Source organism: Penicillium soppii (genome assembly GCF_028829465.1).
Source record: "Penicillium soppii strain IBT 18220 chromosome Unknown utg000010l, whole genome shotgun sequence".
NCBI classification, from domain to species: Eukaryota; Fungi; Ascomycota; class Eurotiomycetes; order Eurotiales; family Aspergillaceae; genus Penicillium; species Penicillium soppii.
The window spans coordinates 2,185,420-2,211,580 of NW_026643240.1; the positions used below are offsets into that span (position 1 = coordinate 2,185,420).

The 26,161-nt window shown below is 49.9% G+C and overlaps 11 protein-coding genes across 11 annotated transcripts; 4 read left to right on the top strand and 7 right to left on the bottom strand.

The window, feature by feature from the left end:
• Window positions 1-59: 59 nt before the first annotated feature.
• N7529_011485 (uncharacterized protein) lies at window positions 60-1,303 on the bottom strand (the record flags this gene model as incomplete). The annotated part of the gene is made up of 2 exons (XM_057247011.1): window positions 60-1,014; window positions 1,065-1,303. 2 exons carry the CDS (start codon window positions 1,301-1,303, stop codon window positions 60-62), a joined length of 1,194 nt encoding a protein of 397 aa, XP_057092360.1.
• A 1,355-nt stretch (window positions 1,304-2,658) lies between these two features.
• Window positions 2,659-4,220, bottom strand: N7529_011486 (caspase family protein; the record flags this gene model as incomplete). The annotated part of the gene is made up of 6 exons (XM_057247012.1): window positions 2,659-2,684; window positions 2,739-3,347; window positions 3,399-3,752; window positions 3,811-3,868; window positions 3,930-4,074; window positions 4,138-4,220. 6 exons carry the CDS (start codon window positions 4,218-4,220, stop codon window positions 2,659-2,661), a joined length of 1,275 nt encoding a protein of 424 aa, XP_057092361.1.
• A 913-nt stretch (window positions 4,221-5,133) lies between these two features.
• N7529_011487 (chaperonin-containing T-complex subunit CCT7) lies at window positions 5,134-7,175 on the bottom strand (the record flags this gene model as incomplete). The annotated part of the gene is made up of 6 exons (XM_057247013.1): window positions 5,134-5,237; window positions 5,293-5,954; window positions 6,014-6,386; window positions 6,455-6,791; window positions 6,883-7,049; window positions 7,130-7,175. 6 exons carry the CDS (start codon window positions 7,173-7,175, stop codon window positions 5,134-5,136), a joined length of 1,689 nt encoding a protein of 562 aa, XP_057092362.1.
• Window positions 7,176-7,609: 434 nt separating this feature from the next.
• Window positions 7,610-9,221, bottom strand: N7529_011488 (putative histone acetyltransferase Spt10; the record flags this gene model as incomplete). The annotated part of the gene is made up of 2 exons (XM_057247014.1): window positions 7,610-8,671; window positions 8,724-9,221. The coding sequence occupies 2 exons, from the start codon at window positions 9,219-9,221 to the stop codon at window positions 7,610-7,612; spliced, it is 1,560 nt and encodes a 519-aa protein (XP_057092363.1).
• Window positions 9,222-9,934: 713 nt separating this feature from the next.
• N7529_011489 (lanthionine synthetase C family protein) lies at window positions 9,935-11,685 on the top strand (the record flags this gene model as incomplete). Its single annotated transcript, XM_057247015.1, has 4 exons — window positions 9,935-10,115; window positions 10,180-10,753; window positions 10,809-10,822; window positions 10,880-11,685. The coding sequence occupies 4 exons, from the start codon at window positions 9,935-9,937 to the stop codon at window positions 11,683-11,685; spliced, it is 1,575 nt and encodes a 524-aa protein (XP_057092364.1).
• A 181-nt stretch (window positions 11,686-11,866) lies between these two features.
• N7529_011490 (uncharacterized protein) lies at window positions 11,867-12,904 on the bottom strand (the record flags this gene model as incomplete). Its single annotated transcript, XM_057247016.1, has 1 exon — window positions 11,867-12,904. The coding sequence occupies one exon, from the start codon at window positions 12,902-12,904 to the stop codon at window positions 11,867-11,869; it is 1,038 nt and encodes a 345-aa protein (XP_057092365.1).
• A 469-nt stretch (window positions 12,905-13,373) lies between these two features.
• Window positions 13,374-15,969, top strand: N7529_011491 (uncharacterized protein; the record flags this gene model as incomplete). Its single annotated transcript, XM_057247017.1, has 2 exons — window positions 13,374-13,563; window positions 13,622-15,969. The coding sequence occupies 2 exons, from the start codon at window positions 13,374-13,376 to the stop codon at window positions 15,967-15,969; spliced, it is 2,538 nt and encodes an 845-aa protein (XP_057092366.1).
• Window positions 15,970-16,358: 389 nt separating this feature from the next.
• On the bottom strand, window positions 16,359-17,099 carry N7529_011492 (40S ribosomal protein eS26; the record flags this gene model as incomplete). The annotated part of the gene is made up of 4 exons (XM_057247018.1): window positions 16,359-16,464; window positions 16,525-16,627; window positions 16,743-16,870; window positions 17,077-17,099. The coding sequence occupies 4 exons, from the start codon at window positions 17,097-17,099 to the stop codon at window positions 16,359-16,361; spliced, it is 360 nt and encodes a 119-aa protein (XP_057092367.1).
• A 518-nt stretch (window positions 17,100-17,617) lies between these two features.
• N7529_011493 (CBS and PB1 domain protein) lies at window positions 17,618-19,673 on the top strand (the record flags this gene model as incomplete). Its single annotated transcript, XM_057247019.1, has 2 exons — window positions 17,618-17,833; window positions 17,889-19,673. The coding sequence occupies 2 exons, from the start codon at window positions 17,618-17,620 to the stop codon at window positions 19,671-19,673; spliced, it is 2,001 nt and encodes a 666-aa protein (XP_057092368.1).
• A 972-nt stretch (window positions 19,674-20,645) lies between these two features.
• N7529_011494 (nuclear import receptor PSE1) lies at window positions 20,646-24,308 on the top strand (the record flags this gene model as incomplete). The annotated part of the gene is made up of 5 exons (XM_057247020.1): window positions 20,646-20,828; window positions 20,946-21,168; window positions 21,237-21,901; window positions 21,976-24,041; window positions 24,101-24,308. 5 exons carry the CDS (start codon window positions 20,646-20,648, stop codon window positions 24,306-24,308), a joined length of 3,345 nt encoding a protein of 1,114 aa, XP_057092369.1.
• Window positions 24,309-24,566: 258 nt separating this feature from the next.
• N7529_011495 (uncharacterized protein) lies at window positions 24,567-25,684 on the bottom strand (the record flags this gene model as incomplete). The annotated part of the gene is made up of 3 exons (XM_057247021.1): window positions 24,567-24,921; window positions 24,987-25,350; window positions 25,456-25,684. 3 exons carry the CDS (start codon window positions 25,682-25,684, stop codon window positions 24,567-24,569), a joined length of 948 nt encoding a protein of 315 aa, XP_057092370.1.
• Window positions 25,685-26,161: the final 477 nt, after the last annotated feature.

Consider the following 26,161-nt stretch of genomic DNA (forward strand, 5'->3'; position numbering starts at 1 on the left):
TAGGTACAGAATGCGATCCTTCACTTTGACTGGGCTGTGGCTGCATCAATCACGAACAATCAGAAAAAGGCATTCAAGGTCTTCGAAATATCCATTCCTCTGTCCTTCATGACCGCTCGCTTGATAGGACGATTACTACCTTCAGAAACCTCAGCCCCTTCAAATCTCTTCTTGTCCCTTTCACGCTTCCGCTTCTTCTCTCCGTCCATTTTCAGCCGCACAGGATCCCGCGTAAACATGACAATTGACATCGAACTGTATTTTGAGCGTATAGCCAGCATCTCCCTTTTGCTGTGATCAATGGTAGGAAGCTTGAACTCCAGAATCGGTAAATTTGAGCTTAACGATGATTCTCTGTGCGGTTTCACATCTTTAACTCCCTGGATGTTGGATTTGTATGCATGAAGAAGAGGCATGAGATGATCCAGGACGTTCGTCTTCTCGATATCCCGAAGCCAATCAAGCCTGCAGGCAGACCAGCCCTCCACGCCAATCTCAGTCATGCCCTTTGCAGGCCTGCCTTTTTTCTTGATTTCTCTTGTGATGTTTTCACACTCGTATGCCAAAACGAGCTGTAGCTCGGGCAAATCGCGTAGCGATCGCAGCGCAGAGATGGTCACGTCGTGCTGATTGTAGAGTCTTAGAATGCGGAGGTGCTGCAGATTATTTGATTCGATCCAGCCACGCACGAACCCATCTTGCAGGGGCTGGCCGTCATGAATATAACCCACAGGATCAAGGGCAAGTCTTGACGAGTAGGGTTGGTTGTACACGTCCAGTGCAACCAGGTTCTTGATACTTGAGGTAGCAGCTAAATCCTCAGCAGAGGCATATGCAGTTGCAATGGTCAAGACTGCTCGCCAGCGGATCTCCTCACTATTGAGGATCCCCATGTAGTCTCCCAGAGGCTTCTTGGGGGAACCCGCGCTGAGACAATAGTAAGGGCTGACTTCACGGAACTGAGTGGGATACGCGGTAGTCATGATCTTCCACATGTGCATAGTCTGCTTTTTGCTGAAATGCATTAGATCTGGGAAGCAGACTCTATGTATATTACGACTTACCATCGTCCAAGGGCGTCCCAGATGTATTTGGCCAGATACCAATGCACATGCTCGAAGAGCTCTGCTTTTAGGATTGACTGGTCCCGTATTAGAGCTTTCATTGCTGCATGCTTGAGAGACCCGGATCCTCGGTCGTTGGTCGTTTCCCATCCATGTGGCAGGAATGGAATCTCGTGATACCAAGTAGGGCCGAGGCGAATGAATCCCGGAGGCTGGTTGTCTTCAAGGATGATAGACATTCCGGTGGATAGGGATCACATGGGTTGGACGATAGGGAAGAGAGTTCTTCTCAACATCGAACCTTGACGTCGACGCGTTGAGGACGCGATTTGTGATATACAAGCATGCACGTGATCCGACATCAAACTGGTTAAAAATTCCACCCCATGATTGTAAAGAGGAATCAAATCTAAGATAAATTAAAATTAAGATGAACCAATACGAGGTTGAATCAAATACTGAGATGAGTCAATACTAAAATGGTTCTGTCTAGTAGACTGACTGAATCTTGAACGGAGTAAATTCAGTAACGTCCCATGGAATTTTATTCAGTAAAAGCACTGTCGATCATGGTAGATACACAAAGTCCCCATAGCTGCTAGGCATCCATACCACCTATCTGGGGGGTTTCTGGTTGGTTATCATACAAACTTTCTTCAAAGAGAGTAACCATACTGTCCAACATCAAGACCATTCTCTTCAAAACACCAAGCCTACCACACATGAATAACCATCATCCTTGCTCAGCCTGTCGATCCCTCTGATTCTGAAGAGCCTGTTCCTTGGTTTAGTTTCCACCTGTTGACTCTGCTCACCAGTCTTGTTCTTCTCATCCTGGCCCTCGTCACACGGATTCTGCGGTGTTGGAGAGATTATTGCATCGTGCTTGGTGTGGTGGGCTGCGTGTGGGTAAGAAATCCGCTCGAACTAGTCTATTGAGTTTAATTCAACTAGGTTTTATCCGCTGCAGCGAGGCAAGAGCGCGGTATCCAGCGTGGTTTGTCTTCGGGGCTTGAACAAAAGTGATTGTTCTGGCCTGATTGTGTTCAAGATACAGACATTTGCAGTTTTGAGCTGCGCTATAGAACATAGTTCAAGCCTGTGAGCTCCTCGGAGGCAAAAATAGCCACTGAGGTTTTGAAATCCGTATAGCGGCATATCCATATCACTCGGTAAGATCTCCCGCCAATGGATATCTCACCACACACACAGAGAATAAAAATGTTAAGGATTCGCTCGTCTCGTTCGATTCAGAGCTGTCTCCTGTCGATGTTGATCAGCAGCGAAGTTATATGAAACATCAGAATAGAGTATACTCCAGGTGGTATAACTGCGGATACTAGTAGTAAACTGTTTACAATGATGTTAGACAGGCCCATGGCTTTCGTCGCCCAAACCAGCCAGTGACTCAGGTCCAAAAGAATAGATCATAATAGAACACAGATTCATAAAGATAAATCACAGATAATGCACCAACCCACAGTTCAAAATGCACTGGAATACCAAGTGTGAATTTAGATACAGATCAATTCATAAACCAAGCATGCTTCATTGAGAGCCGACGCTCATTCTTTGTCCTCATTTTCAACTGCAATTACATCACATAGAGAATGTTGGTATCTACCACGTTGTTAGAATATCATTCCAATTTTTAAACAGGCCGTAACTCCTTACCTAAAGGGTGACTGCAGCTCAGCTGAGGCTTCTGGGTATATTTGGTAGAAAGCTCATCACGAATACTGTTCAGGAGCTGGACATAACTCTGCTGGGGGTTCTTCCGCAAAGCCGCAATGAAAGCCCAAGACATAGCACCCGTAGCCTGGCCAGCAATCTGAGCATCTTGACTGGTCTGATCATCCTTGCTGCCAGACCACATGATGACATCCGCAGGACTGGTCTTGGTCTTCAGGTTACGGTCGTACACTTCGTCGCCCTTGGTGGCTTTCTTGATGAAGCCCATCGCGGTCGACATCATGCTGCCCATATCGCCGCGCGCATATGCAGATACGACACCTAGCAGCCCTTGGCCGGCTTCCTTGGCCAGGTTGGGCTCCTTGAGTACTCCTGAGGTGGAGTAGACGTAGGGGAGATCCAGGGCTGAGCCGGAGTGGCAGGAGTCGAAGATTGCTGTGAGGCGGACGCCCGGTCGGAGGGACTGCACCATGATGCGGTGCATTTCGTCGTCCACGATGTGGCCGGCGGCTCTGAAGTCTACGGGGTAAATCACTTCGTCGTATCCATCTTCCTCGTCGCCATCGAGATCGGGCGTTTGGCCGCCGTGGCCTAGATTGATGTTAGATCGCAGCCTGGGGATTTCAAAGTATAACTACTCACCGGAGTAGTGGAAGAACAAAGAGTCATTGGGTTGAGCATCCTTGACCAGCCAGTGCATAGCGCGAAGAATGTTGACCTTTGTTGGCTGGCTCATGGGATTTTGCTGGTCATCAGTCAAAAGAACCATATCCTCACGGGCATAGCCAAAGTTCTGGTTCAGATAGGTCGACATGTTTTTGACGTCGTTGATACATCCGCGCAGCTGGCCCTTTTGACCAAAGTAGTTGATTCCAATCAGAAGCGCCTTTCTTTTGCCCGTGCATCGTGAATATTGGAAACTATAACCTTGTGGTGCGCCATGACCGAACGAAACGGGGTTGCTAGGAGGAGGCGCTGGGACGCCTTGGCTGTAAGCTATATCTGCGCATTAGTATGTTGTTACTTGCGTTTCCGGTCTTGGAAGCTGACGGACCTGGTCTTCCTTGCTGCATTGGAGGCCCGGAGGGCTGCTGGTATCCGGACGGGGGAGCCTGCGCGATGATTGACCTATTAATCATGTGTACATCTCGCTAAGACTGCGGTGTTAAATACATTATAACCATGCTGTTGCTGCGGGGCGCCGTAGGACTGTTGCGGGGGATGGTTGTATCCGTAGTTGGATTGCGGGGGCTGCTGGTGGTGGTAGGACTGGCCGGGATAGCCACCGTAGGAGGGCTGCTGTTGATGATTCATCTGTCTGCAATGTCCTAAGGTCAGCTTGGTGTTTTCAGAGCAGAGACAGATCAATAAGCAGGCATACGGGTACTGTTGCTGTTGCGGGGGATAAGATGGTTGCTGCGGGGGGTAACCCGGCGCACCCGAGTAGGGCGGATAGTAAGACATCACGAGGGCTCTTATGCAGAAAGATAGAGTCCAATAAATCAAATGAAGATGCTTAACAGGAGAGAATGTCTGATGTGGAGAAGGAAGATCACCAAAAACAGATCGGAAGTACGGCAGACGCCAAGCCTCAGTGCGACAACACGAATGTTTCTAAATGCAAAATTCTCCGGAGGAACAAGAGGGAAATGAGTGAAAATAATTGAACAGGAATTGAAAAGAAGTTAAAATTTGCTGAGTTGGAATATCCTCAGCTCATTCACTCGCCACTTACAACTATACCTATGTAGGTAGGGCGTATCTGAGCAAATTCAATACAGAATAGAAAAGAAATCCCAATAGAAAAGCAAACAAAAGAGCATAACAGAAAAAGCAAGACGTAATAGAAGAGTTTTATATCTGACACACGTCGGCAGCCCCGAGTAATCCCTGTCAGTACTAAGAAACTAAAGCCCAAACCCCCACAACTATTGGCCTGTGCTGGTCGCAATTATCGCCAGGGCTGCATTTCTCAATTAATTAAGATCCGCAATATCAGAGGTTCAGTAGTGTCTTAGCGTCGAAGATCACAATTCCAACCAATAAAAAACATAAAAAGGAAATGGATTCCAAATAAGAATCATCTCTTCCTCGGCCCGGCTCGGGGGAAGTACCTACGTAGTAGATGCATCTGATAAATCGCCTGCATACGATAATAAATTGAGATTGAAACGATACTTTCATGAGAACTATGTACTTGGACCATGTCAAGTCTGGTATGTCTACAAACTCTTCTATTCTCCCTGTACTTCATTCAATGTTCATATCAGACACCGAAACCCAGAGAGACTAGAATAGGTTGACTCCGGGATATTGTTGTCCTTCTTTTTTGGGGGGAATAATCATCGAGCATCATCCAAATCCTGGGTCAACTCGTTTATCCTCGTCGGGGCATACCACGGCCACGGCCTCGGAGGGCGCGCTGGGCGGCACCTGGCGGCATACCGCGCTGCTGACCAGGTTGAGCTGACTCCTCGTTCTCTGTTGAAGATGGGTTAGTCACGTCAAAAGGAACATGAGGGTTCAAATCACTTACTTATTGTCTCATCCACACTCAGGATCAAGCAAGAGGCCTCCACTGCGGCCTGGATAGCATTCACCTTAACCAGACTGGGCTCCCAAACAAAGGCAACCATGTTGTCACGAACGCCCTCGTTGTCGAAGTCCACACCAGCCCAGGTGTTGCCCTTGCGGTGCTCGACACGCAGGCGGTTCAGAATGTCAGTGGCATCGAAACCGGCGTTATCACACAGCTGGCGGGGAATGACCTCCAGTGCCTTGGCGAAGGCCTTGACAACGGCCTGCTGCTTGTGGGGAACATTACGGTCGGCGTATCCGTGCATGTAGCTGGACAGCTCCATCTCGGTGGCACCACCGCCAGCAACGATGGTGGTGTTGCGCAGAGCACGCTTAACGATCATGATAGCATCGTGCAAACTGCGCTCGACCTCAGCAATGAATTGCTCGGCACCACCACGGAGCACCAAGGTACAGGTCTTGGCCTTGGGGCAGTCGGAGAACAAGTTGAAGCGCTCTCCACCGATTTGGCGCTCCTCGAAGGCACCACAAGTACCCAAGTGGCGCTCTTGGATGTCGGTGCAGGTAGATTGGGTCGCGGCTCCGGTGGCCTGGCAAACACGGTCCATATCATCGGAGGCAACGCGACCAGCACAGAAGATGTCACGGTCAGCGAAGTACCTGTAAATCAACTCGTTAGTTTCGGGCAAATCCTTCCGTATGCAATATAAAGCACGTACTGTGTAGCAAGATCACCAATAGGCAGCTTGCTAAGAACAACCTTCGCTCCTGTGTTGTAGATAGCCTCAAGCTTGTTGTAAATGATCTGCCACTCGGCATCGACGATGGCCTGGTACTCTGAGACCTGCTCGACACGGACTTCGGCATTGTCCTTCTCGCTCTTCAGCTCCAACTCGACGTTCAAGGCCACAATACCGGGGTTCTTGAAGTGCTTGGGCTGCTGCTCAAAACCGGCGTAGGAGAAGGTCTTCTTGAAGGCGACACCGTCGACGAAAAGCGAGTCCTGGAGTCCACCACCGGTAATCTTCTTCACGCCAATCAACCTCTCGTTAAGGTCATCCTGGTCAAGAGAAAGCACAGCATCCACAACCACTATAACAACACCTCGTCAGCCTTCGATATCAAATTTATGATCGCAGCCGCGGGGAGGATAATCTCACTCTTTGTGAAGAAATCAGAATTCCGCTTGATAAGCTTGCTGTTCATAGCCGTTGCGGCTAACCGTCTTAGTGTCTCGACCTTCTTCTCCTGGGTGTCCGCAGGGTCCAGCATGTCGACCGCAATCTCCTTAACCTTGTTGACCGCCATAGCGCTTGCCCTCCGCAGACCCTTGATGATGGTCTGCGAGCTGACACCCTGCTCAACGAGGTCACGCACTTCCTTCAGAATCTCACCGGCCAACACAACGACGGAGGTTGTTCCGTCACCGACTTCGGCATCTTGGGACCGAGCGATATCCGTGAGAATGCGGGCGGCGGGGTGCACGATATCCAAAAGCTATCAGGTACACAAAAGTCAGAACCAGTCTTTTGCTGCAGTTGATGCAGTTCTGCTCAGCAATTTGAGTTCCATGGAGAGTTAGACGCACCTTCATCACTGTGGCTCCATCGTTTGTAATGGTTTGTCTGCCGTTGGCATCCACGAGCAGCAGATCACCACCGTAGGGACCGAGAGTGCTCTTGACTGTCGATTGCACGGCGACACAGGCGTTGATGTTGGAGATGATCTGACCCTTTCCCTGAGAAGCATCGGTGCCTGCATATCAAAAGCAGCAATTGTTAGCACGGGTTACGGATCCCACCAACAAAACTGCCCGCACTGGGAACAACACATACCCTCTTTCAACACGACAATCGTGGGGGTTTGGCCGTTGAAGGCCATGTTTATATCGAGACACGAAACCGTTAAATAGAAAAAAAGTAAAAAGAAATAAGAAAAGGGGTATGCTGAGTTGAAAGGTCGGAGGGGTTGATCTGCCAAAATTTCCCAGAGCTCCTGTTCCCCCAAAACCCCCAGTCGCGCAAGGCGGTGACCAATCAGGGCTGTTCAACCCTACCATATACTTACAAGTTGTGACTACTCTAAATTTCATTGAACATATTTGATATCAAGGAACTATAATGGGCAATAATTGATGGAATATATAGAGAAGCAAAGAGTATGATAAGTTATACTGCCCACAGTATAAAGGGGTAGAGTAACAACCGTAGAGATCCCGAAATTTATGCAATCCTCGACGCCAATAGAACATGGAAGAAGCAGGAAAAAATTGTAATAAGAATACAAGTTTCCGAAATTAAATAGTTGAAGATTGTTCACGTAAAGTCGTAATTCCCATCCGATGGACTTCCATACTCGAACTTGTTGAGTAATTCAGGATCATGCTGCAAGTCGTGTGCTTGCGGGTTCACCATGCCAAGCATGTCTTGTGGAAACAAATCCGGTGCTTCGCCAACCATCAGCTGATAAGCATTGTTGGCTGTATGATAGCGCATTGCATCGTCAAAGTTTGACATATCGACATTGTGGGCCCCCTGAGGATAATGGCCCATGGGGTTTTGTTGCTGATAGCGTCGGAGTTGCTGATGTATATGCATTATTTGAGGATCCAGGGGCATAGGCGGGAATCCTGCCATGGAGTGGACGGTTTCGGGAACAGCAGTAGAGACAGGCTGGTGCATAAGGGGGTTGTAACTGGGTGCTTGGTCCGGTGCTTGGTCCATCTCCTGAGGGATATGGACCGGCTCCTCTTCTTTTTGAGGCTGTTCCATGGCACTGTCCATTTCCATGCCAGACATTGGTTCCGAGGGTGAGCGATCTTCTTCTTTGCTCCCTGGGATTGGGGGTGCCTTGAGGGTTTCCTTGCATTGTGGACAGTCGCGAATCACGCGGTTGACAGTTTCTTTAATTCGTACCCAGTGGAACTTTGTGGCAATAGCTGCTGTAGTTTTGTTGATTCCGGCATGTTGCTTGAGATGGACCTCCTGAGCAATATCGTACTGTTGCTGCGGGTCGGATACCACCTCCTTATCTTTCAACATCAATCTTTCAAGCTCGCCATCCTCACCGCTAAGCAACTTATAGTGAGTCGCCGCACTTCGAAGCCGACTCTTCTCAGCACGGTCAGCCCCATGGGGGTACTTGCCGTGTTTTAGATAAAAACGGATCTTCTCAAAGCGATCTTGTGACACAGAATCTTCGCCATCCAGGCTGAGACCTCTGCCGTAGATGATCGCATCAACAAATTCTCCCGGTTGGGATTTGAGCTGGCCTCCGCCAGGCACTCGACCAATTCGTTTGAAGCCAAGCGAATCCCATAAGCGACATGAGGCAACATTGGACTCATAGACCAAATTGAAGACTGCATATGTGTAGCCCTAGAAATCATTAATTCAACCCGGTTTGAGGTGCATGCAGCGAAGTACTCACAAGACGCGGTGCCCATTCCAGGTATGATTCGCCCATCAGTCTACCTACACCTTTGTTTCGTGCAGCACCAGTGACAATGAATGTGCCGTTGCAGACATGACTACTCCGGCCAGGGTAGTTGGGTCGAATATGAAAGCCGCCTAGACAGATCTTGGTCCAGTTTGCGCCAGCCCGTTCCATAGAATGGGTTTGCTCTGCGCTCTCGATGTCTCCAAGAAGCATGACAACACCGAAGTTGGAGAACCAATACCTTCCAAACTGTGCCAATGGAATAGGTTCGGTCATGGCATAGGTATCTCCTTCTTCAATTTCTTTGTTGAACTGATCAGAGAGATACTTCATCAACCCTCGGGGTACCTTTTCTGGTGAGGCGAAAGGGACTAGGGTTGCGACTGTAACCCGGTCTCGTAAAGTCACCTGTCGCGGAGCAAGAGCGAGCGGATAATCAATATCAGGGCCCGCTGGAACGAGCTCTGCATCTCCATGGACTTCAGACATGATTATATAGTCCTCTGGCGCTTCCAATCACACGACTATTTGCCATGTTAGTTCAATTCACTATACCCCAGGGATCCTTTTCGCCACTAAGTCTCAGGGGCCAATTGTAAAAATACAACAGGAACAAGAACTACAGGAAAGTGCAAGGAAGTTCAAGGGATTAACGAGGGGTCTGTTCACTAACATTCTGGCCTGCTTCTAGAAGGACGCCCTCGATCGCACTTCGAGGACCGCGTGTGTATTCTCGAGTCCGGAATGGCTGTGCCGCCATCGAACCACTCTACACGTGACTTTGCTGCTGACTAATAAAATTTGTTTTGCCTTAGGCTTCAATCTACTGCCTCTGTAGTTCTCAAGCCTTTGATCTAATTGGTTAACTAGTGCAATACATATACATAGTTGCATACAAAATGCCCAAACAGACGATCACTTATTACCCCACTGAGCTGAATATTTGCCGCTGAACAAATAGCGATGCATCACATTCCTATGGATCCAGTTCGACACCGACATTTGCTGCTATGGTTTTATCGTGCACTAGCTCTGCTGGCGCGGAAAAGTACTAGAAGGTGGCAGCTCAGCCGTACGTTGTTTGGAGGAAATGAAATCCCCCACCAAATGATAGACATTTCGGACCTGCATTGATCTCTACTTCCAGCAGAGCACGCAATATCATCCAAAATCTCACGACATAACCTACAATATCGTACTTCATGATGGAACGCCCTCAGTACTTTGAGAACACCTTGGCTCTGCCATCAATTGATGCAACCACTCTTTCCGAGAGCCTTCGAGACCTTCGTGTTGCAGTTCAGAACGGTGCTCAACTGGTCCAGGAAAACACTTCCCTCCCGGAAGAATGGGGTCATCGTGGCTTGTTCGGGTTCTTTCCGGGTATTTCTAGCCCTAATCACTTTCTCTTCACATATAATTTAGTTCCATCTGACTATTAATAAAGGCATCGCTCTGGCATTTTTACGCCTAGACTATCAGTCATCGGTGCTTGAGGACGCCCATATGGCTCTGCCAGACTATCGTCACTTCGCACTTCAGCGGATTCCAGAAAAGTCCCCTAATTTACCACTACTAGCATCTCGACTGTCTCCCCTCGGTTCTTCAACTCCTATCACTGCTGTTACTTTGCGCATTCTATCCAGTCTGGCCAAAAATGATTGGCAAGATAATGCTGGGGTCACTATCTCAAAGGAAGACACCACTTGCCTTGGCGATGCCGTGCAATTGGCACTGAATAACAAGCCTCTGATTCTTGATGATGGTCGCAAAATGGGTGGTGATGAGATGCTTTATGGGCGAGCCGGACTGCTTTGGGTCCTTTTGAATGTGCGCGCTCACCAGTTCGACCAAGATACTCAGAGGGCCCTATCGCCTGCGCTGGGGACTGTCCCCAACCTGATTCGGGCGATTATCGATTCCGGGAAACAAGGTTCCAAAGAGTATATCGAAAAACATGGGGAAAAAGGTGCACATCCATTGATGTACGCATGGATGGAAGGACATTATTGCTTTGGAGCGTAAGTGCATTTAAATTTCTATCAGTGGGTCTGAGATTACTAACTGGTCGATTAGTGTTCATGGAATTAGTGAGTACAAGCAGTTCAATGAAGCTCACAAGTTCTAATGCTAATCTGTGACCCTAGCCGGCATTCTGACTATCTTGCTTTCGTGCAAGCCCGAAGAGTTGACAGACTACATCCCCGTGATTGGCGATACCATCACCGCACTTTGCCAGCTTTCTGTCTCTAAAAATGGCCATCTCCCGACAACATCCACCTCATTCAGCTTTGGGCAGCCTTCTGAGCTAGTTCAACTGTGCCATGGAGTCCCTGGGTTGCTCATTCTCCTTGGTACTGCCTTGAAAAACGAAGACTTGAACCTTACCTGCTGGGATCCATCCTGGGACCAAGCAATCTACTTGGGCACCGAACGTATCTGGGAAGAGGGCCTTCTCTCCAAGGGAGGCAGCCTATGCCATGGTATTGCAGGGAACGCATGGGCCTGGCTCCTACTCCATGATTCCTTCGAGTACCACTCTAACATTAAGAAAGATGCCCAAGAAGCGTATCTTCAACGCAGTGAGATCTCAGCTCTGCCGGATGCAGAGATAAGCCATAAGCTCACTGGGGACTTTTTCCTGTCGAGGGCACTGGCTTTCATGCTGCATGCTCGTGAGACAAAGCCATACAACATGTCACCTGCATCTTCCATCAACGACTACCGTTTGCCTGATCTGCCTTATGCTCTATTCGAAGGTCTTGCGGGCACTGTTTGTGCGTGGGCTGATACTTGTGCCGTAATTCAGGCCAGGCTACGCAAGATGGATCTAGTTGAGGAAGGCGTGTGTGCTAGATTCGGACTGCCACGTGACCCTGTTTTTCAGGAGGCTTTTTCGAAACAAATTGGCTTCCCAGGTTTGGGTGGAGTTAGAGCAACTGGTCTCTACTAAATGGGTCATCCATTGTGCGTACACAGTTCTCTCGGTGACGTCATTGTTATGGTTTTCGAGCAGAAATTACATCGTGTGAAATTATGCAGTTAGATAGATCTAAATTTTCTTGGATCGTTCAAGTTGTAGACTCTGTATCAGCGCCTGCAGACAGCCATAGCTATCTGCGATGCAATAGTCATCATCGATGCTGACTACGACTGAGAATGTACTGCTGTCGCTCTGATCCCCACGTTGGCAACACTATCGACAACGGTGCGGGTTGCTTTTCTCCTCCTTGCCAAATGTCTGGATCGAGAGTGCGAATTTTAGTGCAATGTGGTAGTTGTAGTCCGTTGTCCTCTGGAATCCCTTCCTCTTCTAGTCTCTCAATAGCGCGAAGCTGCTCAGGATTCGCTGCTTGACGAAGCAGAGTCCAAAATTCTATGTCGGACATTTGCCACAAAACCTTATCATCCACAGACCCTGCCTCTACCAGTTCGCCTATCACCCGGCCCGTCCGCTGATACATGTCGATGTGGGCCGGACTTGACCAGACATCTTTGTCGCTAGTGATGTATGCGCGAGAAAGAATTAGCGCTACATAGGGATCGTCTAAAACCAGTAGACGGCGGGTCGCTGTAGGACTAGGAAACGCCTTTAGTGAGCCGACGACCCTTCTGGCGTCTTCTATGGTAAGCTTGCCGAAGCTGACGGCGTCGCGTAAAGCATAATCTAAGCGATCGGCACATAGTTGAGGCGATGGCATCTCCACTAAAGGGAACAGTTCTTCTTCAAAAACCTTCTGGTTGATCCTATGTCTGGCGAGGATGTCCGGCAGCCGCGTCGTCTTAAGATACCGTGTCTTGTGTACCTCGTGATAGCTTCCTTCCCCAGGCTTAGAGAGGGCATGATCGATGACGTGACTAAGGGTGGTATGAGAAATGTCATGGAGAAGAGCAGCGACTTGTTCTTCAATCGTGGCACCAACTCTTCGCACGAGTATAAATGCACCGACCGAATGTTCGAGCCGTGTAACTCGCGGTGTCAGGCCTAAGAATCCAGTGACTCCATGCTGGCAGATGCCTTGCAGTCGCTGCACCTCCGGGCTTTGAAGAAGCTCTACGAGAGCTAGCTCATGGACCAGTTCCTCTCCGTATATTTCATCTCGGATTAAGATGCTATGATTCTCGATGAGTTGGTGTGTCTGGAAGACGCCGGCACTGGTAGGAGATGACATCTCTGTTGGACCAACATGTATTGGCAGAAGCAACCGAGGCAGGATGATTGGGAAAAATATGTGCGCGGTCGAGGAAGGAGCGTGAGACAGGTTGAGGAATCGCAAGCGCCATTCAGTCATACAGTAAACAGGGGCAGTGTTACGAGCGAATAGCCAGTGAACGGCTCGAGACGGGCTTGGCGTTCGATGCTTTCACATGTGCATGCGTTGCTTATGGCTGGCAAAGCCAGCTCCTTTGCAGTAAAATAATAAATGTTCAAAAACAATTCAGTTGCCAAGAAAGCGCCCGATTGCGTAGCATTAGAGTGGACAAATACAATGTGGCGGGGTCCACGGGGCGGGCAACTGATGGGGCCGACCTCGTCTGGTCTACACTACATCTCCAACGATGTCTTCTCGAAAACAGCAGATCTGACAGGATCAAGGAAACTTTTAATGACTTCGAAAATATTGTGAATTTACGAAAGTTATGGATCTCGTTCCTCCATCTTATCAGTATGCGACAGACAGAGATGCATGGTCAATTATTGCACGCTATATTCCCTCCAGTGATCTATGCGCTGCATCTCTAGTTTGCCACAGATGGCATGGTCTATTTATGCCTTTTCTTTGGGGCGACCCTGCATCCCATTTTGGTAAAGATAACGATGCAGTCTACGGTAAGTCAATATATAGGTGACCGTCGATATAGGGGAATTAGATGACCAATCACATTAGTGGCTCTCACACGATTCCGAAGAACACTCAAATATGCCCGAGAAGAGGTCCGGGCATTGACGCATACTCTTCATCTCCCACCCGCTCTTTCAGAGATATACGGTGGGCCGCGTCCAGGTTGGCTAAGAGACATTCTCGAATGTCTACCATGTCTGCAGTGTCTGATGGTTTCCAAATTGCCTTTCTTCGATCACAATGCCATGACAGCATTGGGAGACCACCAGAGAGCGAGCCATTATAACATCCGTCTGTTGCTGGCCGAACGGGAGCCCAACACAACTGCAACGAGCCTTGCACAGACGTTACTCTTGTTCCCTGCATTGACCTATCTGGATCTTTCACATACGACTCCGGCACGAGACCGTAATGTGCTATCAACACTTCGCCGAATGCCTTTCCTCCGGGTATTGAAATTGCGCGGCATCGGGTTAAAGGACAATGATGCTGAATTCTTAGCGAATGTTATTGGGCGCCGGGTCCGTTGTTTGGACATAAGAGATAATATGCTTACCGACATGGCAGTCCGCTCGTTGCTACAGGCCTCTTTTCTCCCCGCAGAAAGGAGGAACTCACAGCAAACTCCCGTACAGGCGAGAGGCTCACCGGACCCCTTTTCTCATTATGCAATTCTCGAGTCTGGCTCGGACTTTTTCAAGCGCCCTGATTTGGATGAACAGTTTGCCAGGCTACTAGCCCAACCAGTCTTATATCACCCATGGGTTGAAGATTTGCCAAATAGTGGGATCACGCATCTATATATCGCCGGCAATCAGATATCAGTTGAAGCCGTGGCGAGTCTCTTGGTTTCATCTCGCCTGCATGCTTTGGATTTTGGAACCATCAGTGCTCCCGACAAGGCACACCAGACCCATCACTTTGGAAAGGAAAAATATCCTGGAGCCGAAAAGCTAGTGCCGATATTGGGAAAGGTTGCAGGAGACAACTTGGCATACCTCCGAGCGCACCATGAAGTGCTTACAAACGAACCGCCAGAGAAAGATGCGGTATCTTCCGTCGACTTTCTACCAGAACTTTCTGGACAAGAGAGTCCACGTGCAGTTGAGCATTTCGAATTGGACACCTCCCAAGAGGTTTATGAGCTACCCGAGGACACACGACCTGTATTTGAACTTGCAGATACATCGATGACTGATTCCACGAGCTCAACATCAGCAGTGAATGTACCTCAGACACCCCAACTGTTGACACCAGATGAGCCCTCACCATATGTTAGACGTGGATCGGCCTTCGCTCCGGAAGTGGTACACAACATCCCCGATAGAAGGATTGCTGGCGTATCGAGAACATTTACCTTGCTTTCTATTTCAACGTCGTCAGACTGCGACACACTCGCCACAGACTCCTCCCTTAGGACAACGCTGCGATGTAACTCCCCGGTATCAATGAATGACCCTCGCGCAGAGAAGATACAACAGCTACTCGCGAAAAGACCACGCAGTCAATCAATACCAATACAAGGAGGGAAAGAAAGCCGATTTCCCTATCTGCACCCATCACATATCCCTCATATGGAAACATTGGTTTTGACAGATGTACCCTCACATGTGGCGCCCAACTCGTCTATAATTCCTGCCCTCAAAAGGTTTATCACTGGTTGTTCCAATGAAGCTTTACTAGCAACACTACAGGCCGGATCGGATTACTCCCTCCCACCAGGCCAAGCTCGCATGCAAGCTGAGCAACACAGATCTCGATCAATTTTCGGTTTACGGCGTTTAGTCCTTGAAATTACACCTGTTGATACCTCTAAACTTACTTCATGGAAACCAGGAAACCAATACAACGCCACGGGTCATTCGAGCACCGGGGACCGCGACTCGGAGAATCTTTGGTCTGCAGCTACCAATGATTTCAGTTTCTTTGGAGAAGAAGAATGTGGAGTCCCGGAGAATGACCCTGGCAAATACTTCCCGATGGCTGCGCTTAACGAGAAGGTCTCGCTGATGCCAGATGGTGATACGACTCTTTCACCTAACTCCCCTGATTCTGGACGTTATCCTTTACCAAGAAACGCGATATCCCCGAGTCCGCCGCAAAAGCAGCCCCAGGTCCAGACGTTGGACCTTGTCGCAGAGCTTGCGGCGTTCCGTCGTGAGAAGAAGGCTGAATACGAACAGGTGGTTCGACGCGAGAGAGGGCGGCGGAGCACTACTAGCTCGGGTGTTTCTAGTCTTCTGACTCCATCGTCCCATATCTCCTTGGCCAATTTTGTGGAAGGTTATTGGAAGGGAGAGGTAAAGATTGTGCGGAACCCAATGCCCCAGATGCGGACTGGAATGGTGGACATGTATGGAAATTATTTCGAGAAGGGCTACCTATACCCATGAATTCTGTACCTAACTAGCAGATACCCACATGTACAGACAAGACACTGCTTTACGGCTCTACGTCATCCAAACATGTTTTGTAGGAATTTTTGATATTTTCTAAGTCCTTAGTAGGACTTGAACCATCCTTCCTCCCAGTCATAACAAGCCGTCTTCCAACAGGCTCATAAACATAACAATGCCAAAGGGACGCCCAATTTGTCTTCATCGGACAAATGGTGCCGTCTTTTTCATCCTCAGTGTAGGAGCATGGCCGGCATATTGGGGACCGAGCATCACCCCTGCGATCCGGTCGACAAGAACACCAATGCGAAGAGTGAAGACAAAATAAAATAATTCATTTCAAACTAGTTCCATTTTATTTTGTTCGTCATGCGACATTCATCTCCTTACAAAGCCTTGGCGGCAGAAGGGGGCTGGAGCTTCTTGCCATCCTTGTTGAAGCGAATGCGGGGGGGGGGAGCACGGTTGCGGCGGCCTTCGCGGGAGCGAACACTGTAGGCGAGGAATCAGTATATGCGAATTGGAAAGTCATAGCTGTAAATAGGAACGTACCGGACGATCTTTCCGTGGATAGCGCAGGACACACAGTACTGGAGCTTGAGGTACATCTTGGGGACAGAGTACTCAGCGAAGACGGAGGCCTCAGAGATATCACCTGTAAAGCGAGCATTGTTAGTTCGATTGTTTCGTGTGGGCTCGGATTGATCCGCAGTCTCATGGAATCTGGGATTTTGTGATGTATATTCGGAGTGTCGGTAGGGTTCACGTACGGATGGCAGCGGACTCGACCATGTTGCGGATGGTGAAGCGCTTGATGGCCTTGTCCTTGGGAACGCAGCGGGCGCAGTTGGAGCAGCGCACGGGCTTGACGTGGCCGCGGCCGTTCTTGTTGCGACCGCTAGAGAATCTATTAGTTATGTTGCCCCTAAAGTTCAAATCGGGTTTGAATCCAGTCTCCCATTCTCCTCGTCCGGCAATATGCGTGTTATTGTGTTATTTTATTCAATGTCTTTCGTAATGTGTTGCCGTGTGCGCATTTGTCGTCATTGCGGAGGTTGTCGAATGGGATACTGCTTCGCCGATATGGGGAGTGGTTGGTCTTACTTGTTCGCCCTCTTCTTGACCATTTTGACGGTTTGTTCTGTTGGTGGTCAGGTATTGATCACTAGATGAAAGGGGGGTAGGTAGCGTACAGTTGACTTGTCGGGAGTGGGTTGTCGAAGCTCGCTCACACAAAGTCTCTTTCGGGATGGATTGGATTGCTGTTGTGCGGGTAGCCCTAAGCCCTTAAGCGAGATGGGGTCACGGGATTGGTGCCTTACAGCCTTGAATAATAGGTGTCAAAATCTCATCACGTGAAGAAAAGACGGTCACGAGCAAGTCCACATTCACTAGTAAGAATTAGGACTAGTGCCCCCGGTGCGTACCGTACAATGGTCAGTGTTTACGGCTCCTCATCGACTAACGACAGAAACACCCCTGTCGGGATCGACTATTGACTGACCTTTTTTTCTCCTTCCCAAAGAATTCTCCTTGCTTTTTTTTCTCATACCAGTCTCAGAACTTGACATCCTTGTCTTGTTTGTGTCTTGTCCCTTCCATTCTCTCAAATTATTATTGAGTTTCCCCCCCTTTTGGCATTACTATGTCGGCTACAGGAACTTTTCGGGGAACGCCCAATAAGACGATCGGGAGAGGGAGGCTGCCCGACTTCGGAAATGATCCTAGCGCTTCCCATATCCCCCGTCCCAGACCAGAATCTTCTGCTACAATCAACAACACCCCTTCAAGTGACGTTGGAAGTGGTACAATGAGCGCCGCCAGTAGCAGACAACGACAGAACCAGTCGAAGCGTGATGAGGTACGTCATGGTCGCAAAATGGGCTGTTGTTGATCTCAACTAACACCGACACAAGGCCATCCGCCGTAAGATGGAGGCCGACCTCAACAAAAAGAGGAACGTCCCAGCCAAATCAAGAAACTCCCGCAAGGCCCCGCCCGGCACCGTACTCGCCCTGAAGCCCAGTCAGGCTCTGCAGATCAAGCCCGGCCTGAGCATCGCAGAGGCCGCCCAGCTTATGGCCGCCAAGAGAGAGGACTGTGTGCTGGTGACCGACGACAATGAGCGCATTGCGGGTATTTTCACCGCGAAGGATCTGGCATTCCGTGTTATCGGAATGGGCCTGAAGGCGCGAGAGGTCTCTGTCGCCGAGATTATGACCAAGAACCCACTGTGCGCGAGAACCGACACTAGCGCTACCGATGCGCTCGACCTGATGGTGCGAAAGGGTTTCAGACACTTGCCGGTCATGGATGAGAACCAAGATATTTCTGGTGTTTTGGATATCACCAAGTGCTTCTATGATGCTATGGAGAAGCTGGAACGTGCGTACAGCTCTTCTCGCAAACTATATGATGCACTGGAAGGTGTGCAGACCGAGCTCGGCTCCAGCCAGCCCCAGCAGGTCATTCAATATGTGGAGGCTCTGCGATCTAAGATGTCCGGTCCGACTCTTGAGAGTGTTTTGGATGGCATGCCCCCCGTCACGGTGTCTGTCCGCACCACCGTCAAGGACGCTGCAGCTCTCATGAAGGAGAACCACACCACTGCCCTGCTGGTCCAGGACCAGGGCTCCATCACCGGTATCTTTACTAGTAAGGATATCGTTCTTCGTGTCATCGCCCCCGGTCTTGACCCTGCCACCTGCAGTGTGGTCCGCGTCATGACTCCTCACCCTGATTTCGCCCCTTCGGACATGAGCATCCAAGCCGCGCTTCGCAAGATGCACGATGGCCACTACCTTAACCTGCCCGTCATGAACGAGGGTGGTGAGATTGTCGGCATGGTTGATGTTTTGAAGCTCACCTACGCTACCCTTGAACAGATCAACACCATGTCAACTCAAGATGACGAGGGTCCCGCATGGAATAAGTTCTGGCTTTCGATGGACCACGAGTCGGACTCTATGGTCTCCGGCAGCCAGAGCCAGCAACCGCACCGCTCAGTGATGAGCCCTGATATCGCCCGCTCAGGCTACGACAACAGTCTTCTCCCCAACGACTCCGCGTCTCACCACGGTGACGAGCACTCTGAGATTGCCTCCCAGCACCACACCGAGCCGGCTGCTCCTACTCCTTTCCCCTTTAAGTTCAAGGCCCCCAGTGGCCGAGTTCATCGTGTGAACGTCCTTACCACCAACGGTGTGACCGACCTGGTGTCGCAAGTCACAGCGAAGCTTGGCAAGGAAGTCGATGCTGTTGGTGGCGAGGCCACTGTTGAGGAGGGCCGCCTAAGCAACACCGGATACGCCCTCAGCTACATGGACAATGAGGGTGATACTGTCTCCATCACCACTGACCAGGATATGACTGATGCCATCGACCTTGCCCGCCGCACTCACCGCGAGAAGGTCGACTTGTTTGTCCATGATCCTTCTCAGCCACCTATCCCCGCCACTGTTGAACCTCAGCCGGTCAAGATTATGACTCCAGTTGAGGAACAAAGTGTTGTTGAAGAAAAGGCACCGGAATCCCCCGTGGTCAAGGCCCTTCCCCCTCAACAACAAGCCGCGCCCTCTCACTCCCCCGATGAGCAATTGATTGCTGGTGTCCCCAATGACTTGCTCCTCCCTGGTGCCATTGTCACCTTGGCCGCAGTCATTGCAGGTGTATTCATACTCAGCCGCCCCAGCGGTCGTTAAAATTCCTTCTCGTCTATTCCCCGAAGCCGTCTTTTTCTCACTTAAATACTTTCCTTTTTGCCCCACTCAACTTGCTCCTCAAGTTCGAGAAAACGTGGTCAGAAGTGTTGTATACCCGTTTTTTTTAATATCGATATTTCGTGTCGCGTCCAGATACCACTGTTCGTGTTTATGAACAGTTGCGGCCCCAATTTAGCCTTCAATGCAAATATTTTGTTGATAGATTTCCCCAGAATTGATTATTTGCACGAAGATTTGCACAGACGGCAAGGCAAGTCCATGAATAAAGACCGGTGATACTTACATATGTAGGGATTCACATAAGCTCAAGTGCTTGGGTATAGATTCATGTCTTTCATGGCCTTGGTCTGAAACATATTCAAAGCCTGAGGGAGTTAGTTCTGACATATTTCGAGTAGAAATTATGGCGATATATGTCTTTCTACCAGTCTTTTCTCCGGGTCTTTCCTGACATTATTCAGTCTCTTGTTGATCCTCCTCCAATGGCAGGTATATAGCAGCTATCTCTTTCCTAGTATAGTTAACTTCTAAACATGTATAGTATGATTTAGTACAGTATGGTATAGTTAGTCAGTATGTACTCGAATATAGTTAGCGTATAGCGTAGTCGCCTGATTGCCTTAAAGTGATCTTTTTTGGACTTTGGGCCCGAATTGAAGATTATGATAACCTTCATATGTTTAACAATTACGACAGATATCATCGAAACCCTTGAGAATTCAAATATCTGCATGACCTCCGCATTTTCTTTCAAAGTGGTGTTGTGACAGAACTGACATTCTTCAAGGGCCCTATCGCTCTCCTAATCAGAAATTCTTCTTTTTTCCCTTCCTCCCCGCCCCACCAAAAACAAAACTCCTCCCTTCTTCCACCCACCCCACCAAACTACATCTACGAGGGTTGAAAGAACTGGGCTGCTTGGATCGTCTGGAACTTGGGAACAGAGCCATCATGTCCCTCCTACCTCCCGAGGTCCACACCGCGCTTTCTCAGCTGCTCCGCGCTCTGAGCACTCCCGACAACGCCGTCAGATCCCAAGCGGAAGACCAACTCAATAATGACTGGGTTCAAAACCGACCAGATGTCCTGCTTATGGGATTGGCCGAACAGCTTGGAGGCGCAGAGGACACAATAGTAAGTTGCTCGACTTTCCACCCCAGGGGTGTGGTGGCTTGCAAGGGTTCTGCACAGAACTAGCCAGACCTTGGTTTCAGTTGAGAAGAAATACTGATGGGCAACTGCCATGGATAGACTCGTGCCTTTGCCGCTGTCCTTTTCAGAAGAATCGCAACCAAAACCCGCAAGGATCCCGCTTCGGGCGATGCCAAGGAGGTGTTCTCCAGCCTTCCCAATGAGCAGCGTATTGCCATCCGCGAGAAGCTGGTCGGCTGCTTGAGCAGCGAGGCTGTCAACGACGTCCGCAAAAAGATTGGAGACGCATTGGCTGAGGTTGCCCGCCAATACACCGACAGTGGTATGCGATTCGAACCGGACTCTGCGAAATGAGAGTTTGTGGTGCTGACCTTCTATCTGTCATAATAGGCGAACAGTGGCCTGAACTCCTCGGTGTTCTGTTCGAAGCAAGCCAGAGCGCCGAATCGGGCCTGCGTGAAACCGCATTCCGCGTCTTTACGACCACTCCCGGTATCATCGAAAGACAGCACGAAGACGCCGTCATTGAGGTCTTCGGTAAGGGCTTCAAGGATGACAACATTGCGGTATGTCATAATCTGGTTATGCTGAACATTTTGAGCATAGTTTTGACCCTGCTTTTAGGTGCGGATCTCCGCTATGGAAGCTTTTGCTTCTTTGTTCCGGTTCATCTCCAAAAGTCCCATGCCAAATTCTTTGGCCTCATGCCCGATCTCCTCAACATCCTGCCTCCACTAAAAGAGTCATCTGAAAGCGATGAGCTCTCCTCCGCGCTGCTCGCACTCATCGAATTGGCGGAAATCAGCCCGAAGATGTTTAAGGTCATGTTCAACAACCTTGTGAAGTTCAGCATTAGTGTTATCGCCGACAAGGAGCTCAGCGATCAGGTCCGCCAAAACGCCCTTGAGCTGATGGCTACTTTTGCCGACTACGCCCCGAAAATGTGCAAGAAGGAGCCCGAGTTTGCCCAGGAAATGGTCACCCAGTGTCTGAGTCTGATGACTGATGTCGGTGCCGATGATGATGACGCCGAGGAGTGGAACGCGTCTGAGGATGTAAGAATCTTTTGTTTTCAGCGTTGCATTTTGGCTCTTGCTTTCGGAACGAGGATATAGCTAACTGGTTACAGCTCGAACCCGAAGAGAGCGACCTTAACCACATCGCCGGTGAGCAGTGTATGGATCGTCTCGCCAACAAGCTTGGTGGACAAGCCATCCTCCAACCCGCATTCTCCTGGATTCCTCGCATGATGTCCTCTACCAATTGGCGCGATCGTCACGCCGCTTTGATGGCCATTTCCGCTATCTCTGAAGGATGTCGCGACCTTATGGTTGGTGAGCTGGATCAGGTTCTGGCTCTTGTTGTTCCCGCCCTCCAGGATGCCCACCCCCGAGTTCGCTATGCTGGCTGCAACGCTCTCGGTCAAATGAGTACGGACTTCGCCGGCACCATGCAGGAGAAGTACCACGAGATCGTCCTCACCAACATTATTCCCGTTCTTGCCTCTTCCGAGCCCCGTGTGCAGTCCCATGCCGCTGCCGCTTTGGTAAACTTCTGCGAGGAGGCCGAGCGCAGTACCCTAGAGCCATATCTCGGAAACCTTCTAAGCCACCTTCTGGACCTCCTGCGCAGCCCCAAGCGCTACCTCCAGGAACAAGCGCTGTCCACCATTGCCACCATTGCCGATTCCGCTGAAGCCGCTTTCGATCAATACTACACTACCCTGATGCCCCTCCTGCTCAACGTGCTCCAAGAGGAGCAGGGTAAGGAATACCGCCTTTTGCGCGCCAAGGCTATGGAGTGTGCTACGTTGATTGCTCTGGCTGTCGGCAAGGAGAAGATGGGCCAAGATGCCCTGAACCTTGTCCAAATTCTGGGCAACATCCAGCAGAACATCGTCGATGCTGACGATCCTCAATCACAGTACCTCCTCCACTGCTGGGGCCGCATGTGCCGTGTCTTAGGGCGCGACTTCGTCCCCTACCTCCCTGGTGTCATGCCTCCTCTTCTGACCGTTGCTGCTGCTAAGGCCGACATCCAGCTTTTGGATGACGAGGACCAGATCGAGCAGGTTGAGCAAGATGATGGCTGGGAGCTCGTTCCTCTCAAGGGCAAGATCATCGGTATCAAGACCAGTGCCCTTGAAGACAAGAACACCGCCATTGAACTCATCACCATTTACGCCCAAATTTTGGAGGAGAACTTTGAGCCCTACGTCATGGAGACCATGGAAAAGATCGCCGTCCCTGGCCTTGCATTCTTCTTCCACGACCCCGTCCGCGTGTCGGCTGCTAAGCTGATCCCACAGCTGCTTAACTCTTACAAGAAGGCACATGGGCCACAGTCACCAGGCTTCGCTGAAATGTGGACTAAGGTTGCTGAGAAGATCATTGAAGTGCTGAGCGCCGAGCCGACTGTTGACACCCTGGCCGAGATGTACCAGTGCTTCTACGAGTCGGTGGAGGTCGTTGGAAGAAATTCCCTCACTCCACAGCATCTGCAGGCCTTCATTGAATCCGCCAAGTCTACACTCGAGGACTACCAGATGCGCGTGAAGCAACGGTTGGAAGAGCAGGCCGAGCTTGAGGATGGTGACGAAGATAACTTGGACTACGAGTACGCTATCGAGGACGACCAGAACCTGCTTAGCGATATGAACAAAGCCTTCCACACCATCTTCAAGAACCAGGGCAACACATTCCTGCCCAGCTGGCAACAGCTGGTTCCTTTCTACGATGCTTTCATCTCGAGCCAGGACCCCACACAACGCCAGTGGGCCCTCTGCATCATGGATGATGTGCTCGAGTTCTGTGGCGAGGAATCGTGGGCTTATAAGGATCACATCATGCAGCCCTTGGCTTCCGGCCTGCAGGATGAAAACGCCGCTAACCGTCAGGCCGCCGCTTATGGAGTCGGTGTCGCCGCACAGAAGGGCGGTGTCGCCTGGAGTGACTTTGTCGCAGCCAGCCTGCCCAGCTTGTTCCAGATCACACAGCACGCGCAGTCCCGCACAGAGGAGAATGTCTTCGCTACCGAAAACGCCTCCGCCAGTATCGCTAAGATCCTACACTACAACGCTACCAAGGTCCCGGCTCCTCAGGATATCGTGACCACCTGGATCGAGACCTTGCCCATCACATACGATGAAGAGGCTGCTCCTTACGCCTACTCCTTCATCGCACAGCTGATCGAACAGTATGTCTCACCTTGGTTTCTTGTCCTATTCGGGTTTCGATGCTAACATTTATCACTAGACAAAACCCTGCCGTCTTCGCCAAGGCTGACCGTGTCTTCGGCTTCATCGTGCAGGCACTCGAGGCTGCTACCTTGCAGGGCCAGACTGCTGTGCGGGTGGCCGCCGCCGCCAAGCAGCTCGTCGCCGCAACTGGTGCAAACGCCGACCAAATCCTGGCTTCCGTCGACCCGAACAACCAGGAACGCGTGCGCAAGTACTTCCAATAGAGCTCGGACTTCTTGTTTTATATCCGGCAGAGCTTTATCCCGTTTTCTTATTATCTCCCCCAACATTCCCCAAGTCATGTGAAATCTGAAGTTACCTGAGCCCCTACACGTTTCGTTAATCTCTATCTCCTACGTACGAATGCCATGAGCTTTAGACGTTGGTTCAAGTGCCGTGCACTTATTCCATGTAGATATTCAAACTTTGCCCTCCAAGGTCTCGGAATTGCAACGTGACTACCTGGATAAAACAAGAGCTATCTACAAATTCGCCACTCTCGCAATTTCATTCGCAACAACCTCCTCCAACCCCATCACCTTAGGCTCTCCTATCAGACTGTTGGCCCTCTTCTCATATAACGTGCCGCCCTCAGTCCAAATCCGTCTCAGAGTCAACACCGTAGCAGCCGGCTTTCCATCATCCCAAGCCGCAGCTTCCAATTCCCGCAGCCTCGCCAACGAGGTCTGAGAAACATCCCACGCCTGCCCACCAAGCTGGCGCTCAAACTCCGCCTGAATCTTCTCAGGCGTAGTAGTAAACGAATTGACACACAGCGCAGCATTACGCGTCTCGGCCGTAGCATGAAGTAGGGTATTCAGAACAAGAGTCCCAACACTACATAGTAAAGTCAGCAACCATCTCACGATCCTCTGGAAACCTCGAAAGAAAAGAAATCTCACTCTTTCATAGTCGTCAAACTAATGTCCTTCCCTTGTAACAAAATCGCCTTCCGCCTTTTAACATCCCATCCACCGGCCTCCTCAAGCCCCGGCACCACATGCAGATACATCTCCGCGAACGGCCCAGTAACAACATACGAAAAGGTCAGGTCATCGCGGGAAACCTCATCCTCGAGATAAGTGCGCACCTTCAGCTTCTGCTGGTGGGGCTTCTCATTCGCAGAAGCAGGGCCGTACTTGATGTCCGTGCCATACTCGGACGGCAGGAACCATCTCACGTCCTTGCTAGCGGCTGCGAGGCGGATGAGAGGGATTTGCTGTGCCAGGGTATCGCGTCCCAGTGCTGAGATTACGGTGTCGATTCCTTTCGCTGTTAGCTACATACTAATTGGGGTCATTTGCCGTGATGTTGACATAGGATTTGTTTGGACGGGCGGTTAGATGGTTATGGTTATATGTTAATACATACCTGCGTATGCGGCCTTGACTGCTTCTTCGTCTTCGATGTTGCCTGTTATCACTTCTACACCTTGCTGCTTTAGTTTGGAGAGTTGATTGGCTTTGGTTTGTGCTGTGTGCGGGGAAGTGAAGATTGCAATGCGGGTGAATTGGGAGCGGGCGGAGAGAAGGGCGTCCAGGATGAAGGAGCCGATGTTTCCTGTTGCACCGAAGAGGAGGATGTTCTTTGCGAGAGACATTTTGTATTTGCGGAGGTGTGATTATGTTGGAGAGTTGATGTGCAGACGGAATTTATATAGATGTGGGGTGTGGGGGTCTTGCTTAGCAATGCAATGTTAAAAGAATTTATCCGTTGACGCAATTTTACTTGGTTGTTACGGGGTATGGGATTGTGTTGTTATATATGGGTGTACATACGTATATATCTGCGAATTATATGTAGATTTATCTCAGGTTGTTGCCATTGGGCTCATAGAGATATATCTCTACTATGTAGAAGAAGCTTGGAAAGTGCCATTCCACTTCTAAATTTCATTATGTATTATAAAATATAGACTGTGACACTTCAAGTCCTGTAATAGATATATATTCATGTAAGAAAATCCGCCATTGTTCTCCAGATTGGCCACATAGGGACCTTGAATTGAAGTTTCCAGTACATTCATTCCTTGGCATATAAAATGTGGGGCCAATTTCGAGTCTCCACGCTTGGATCA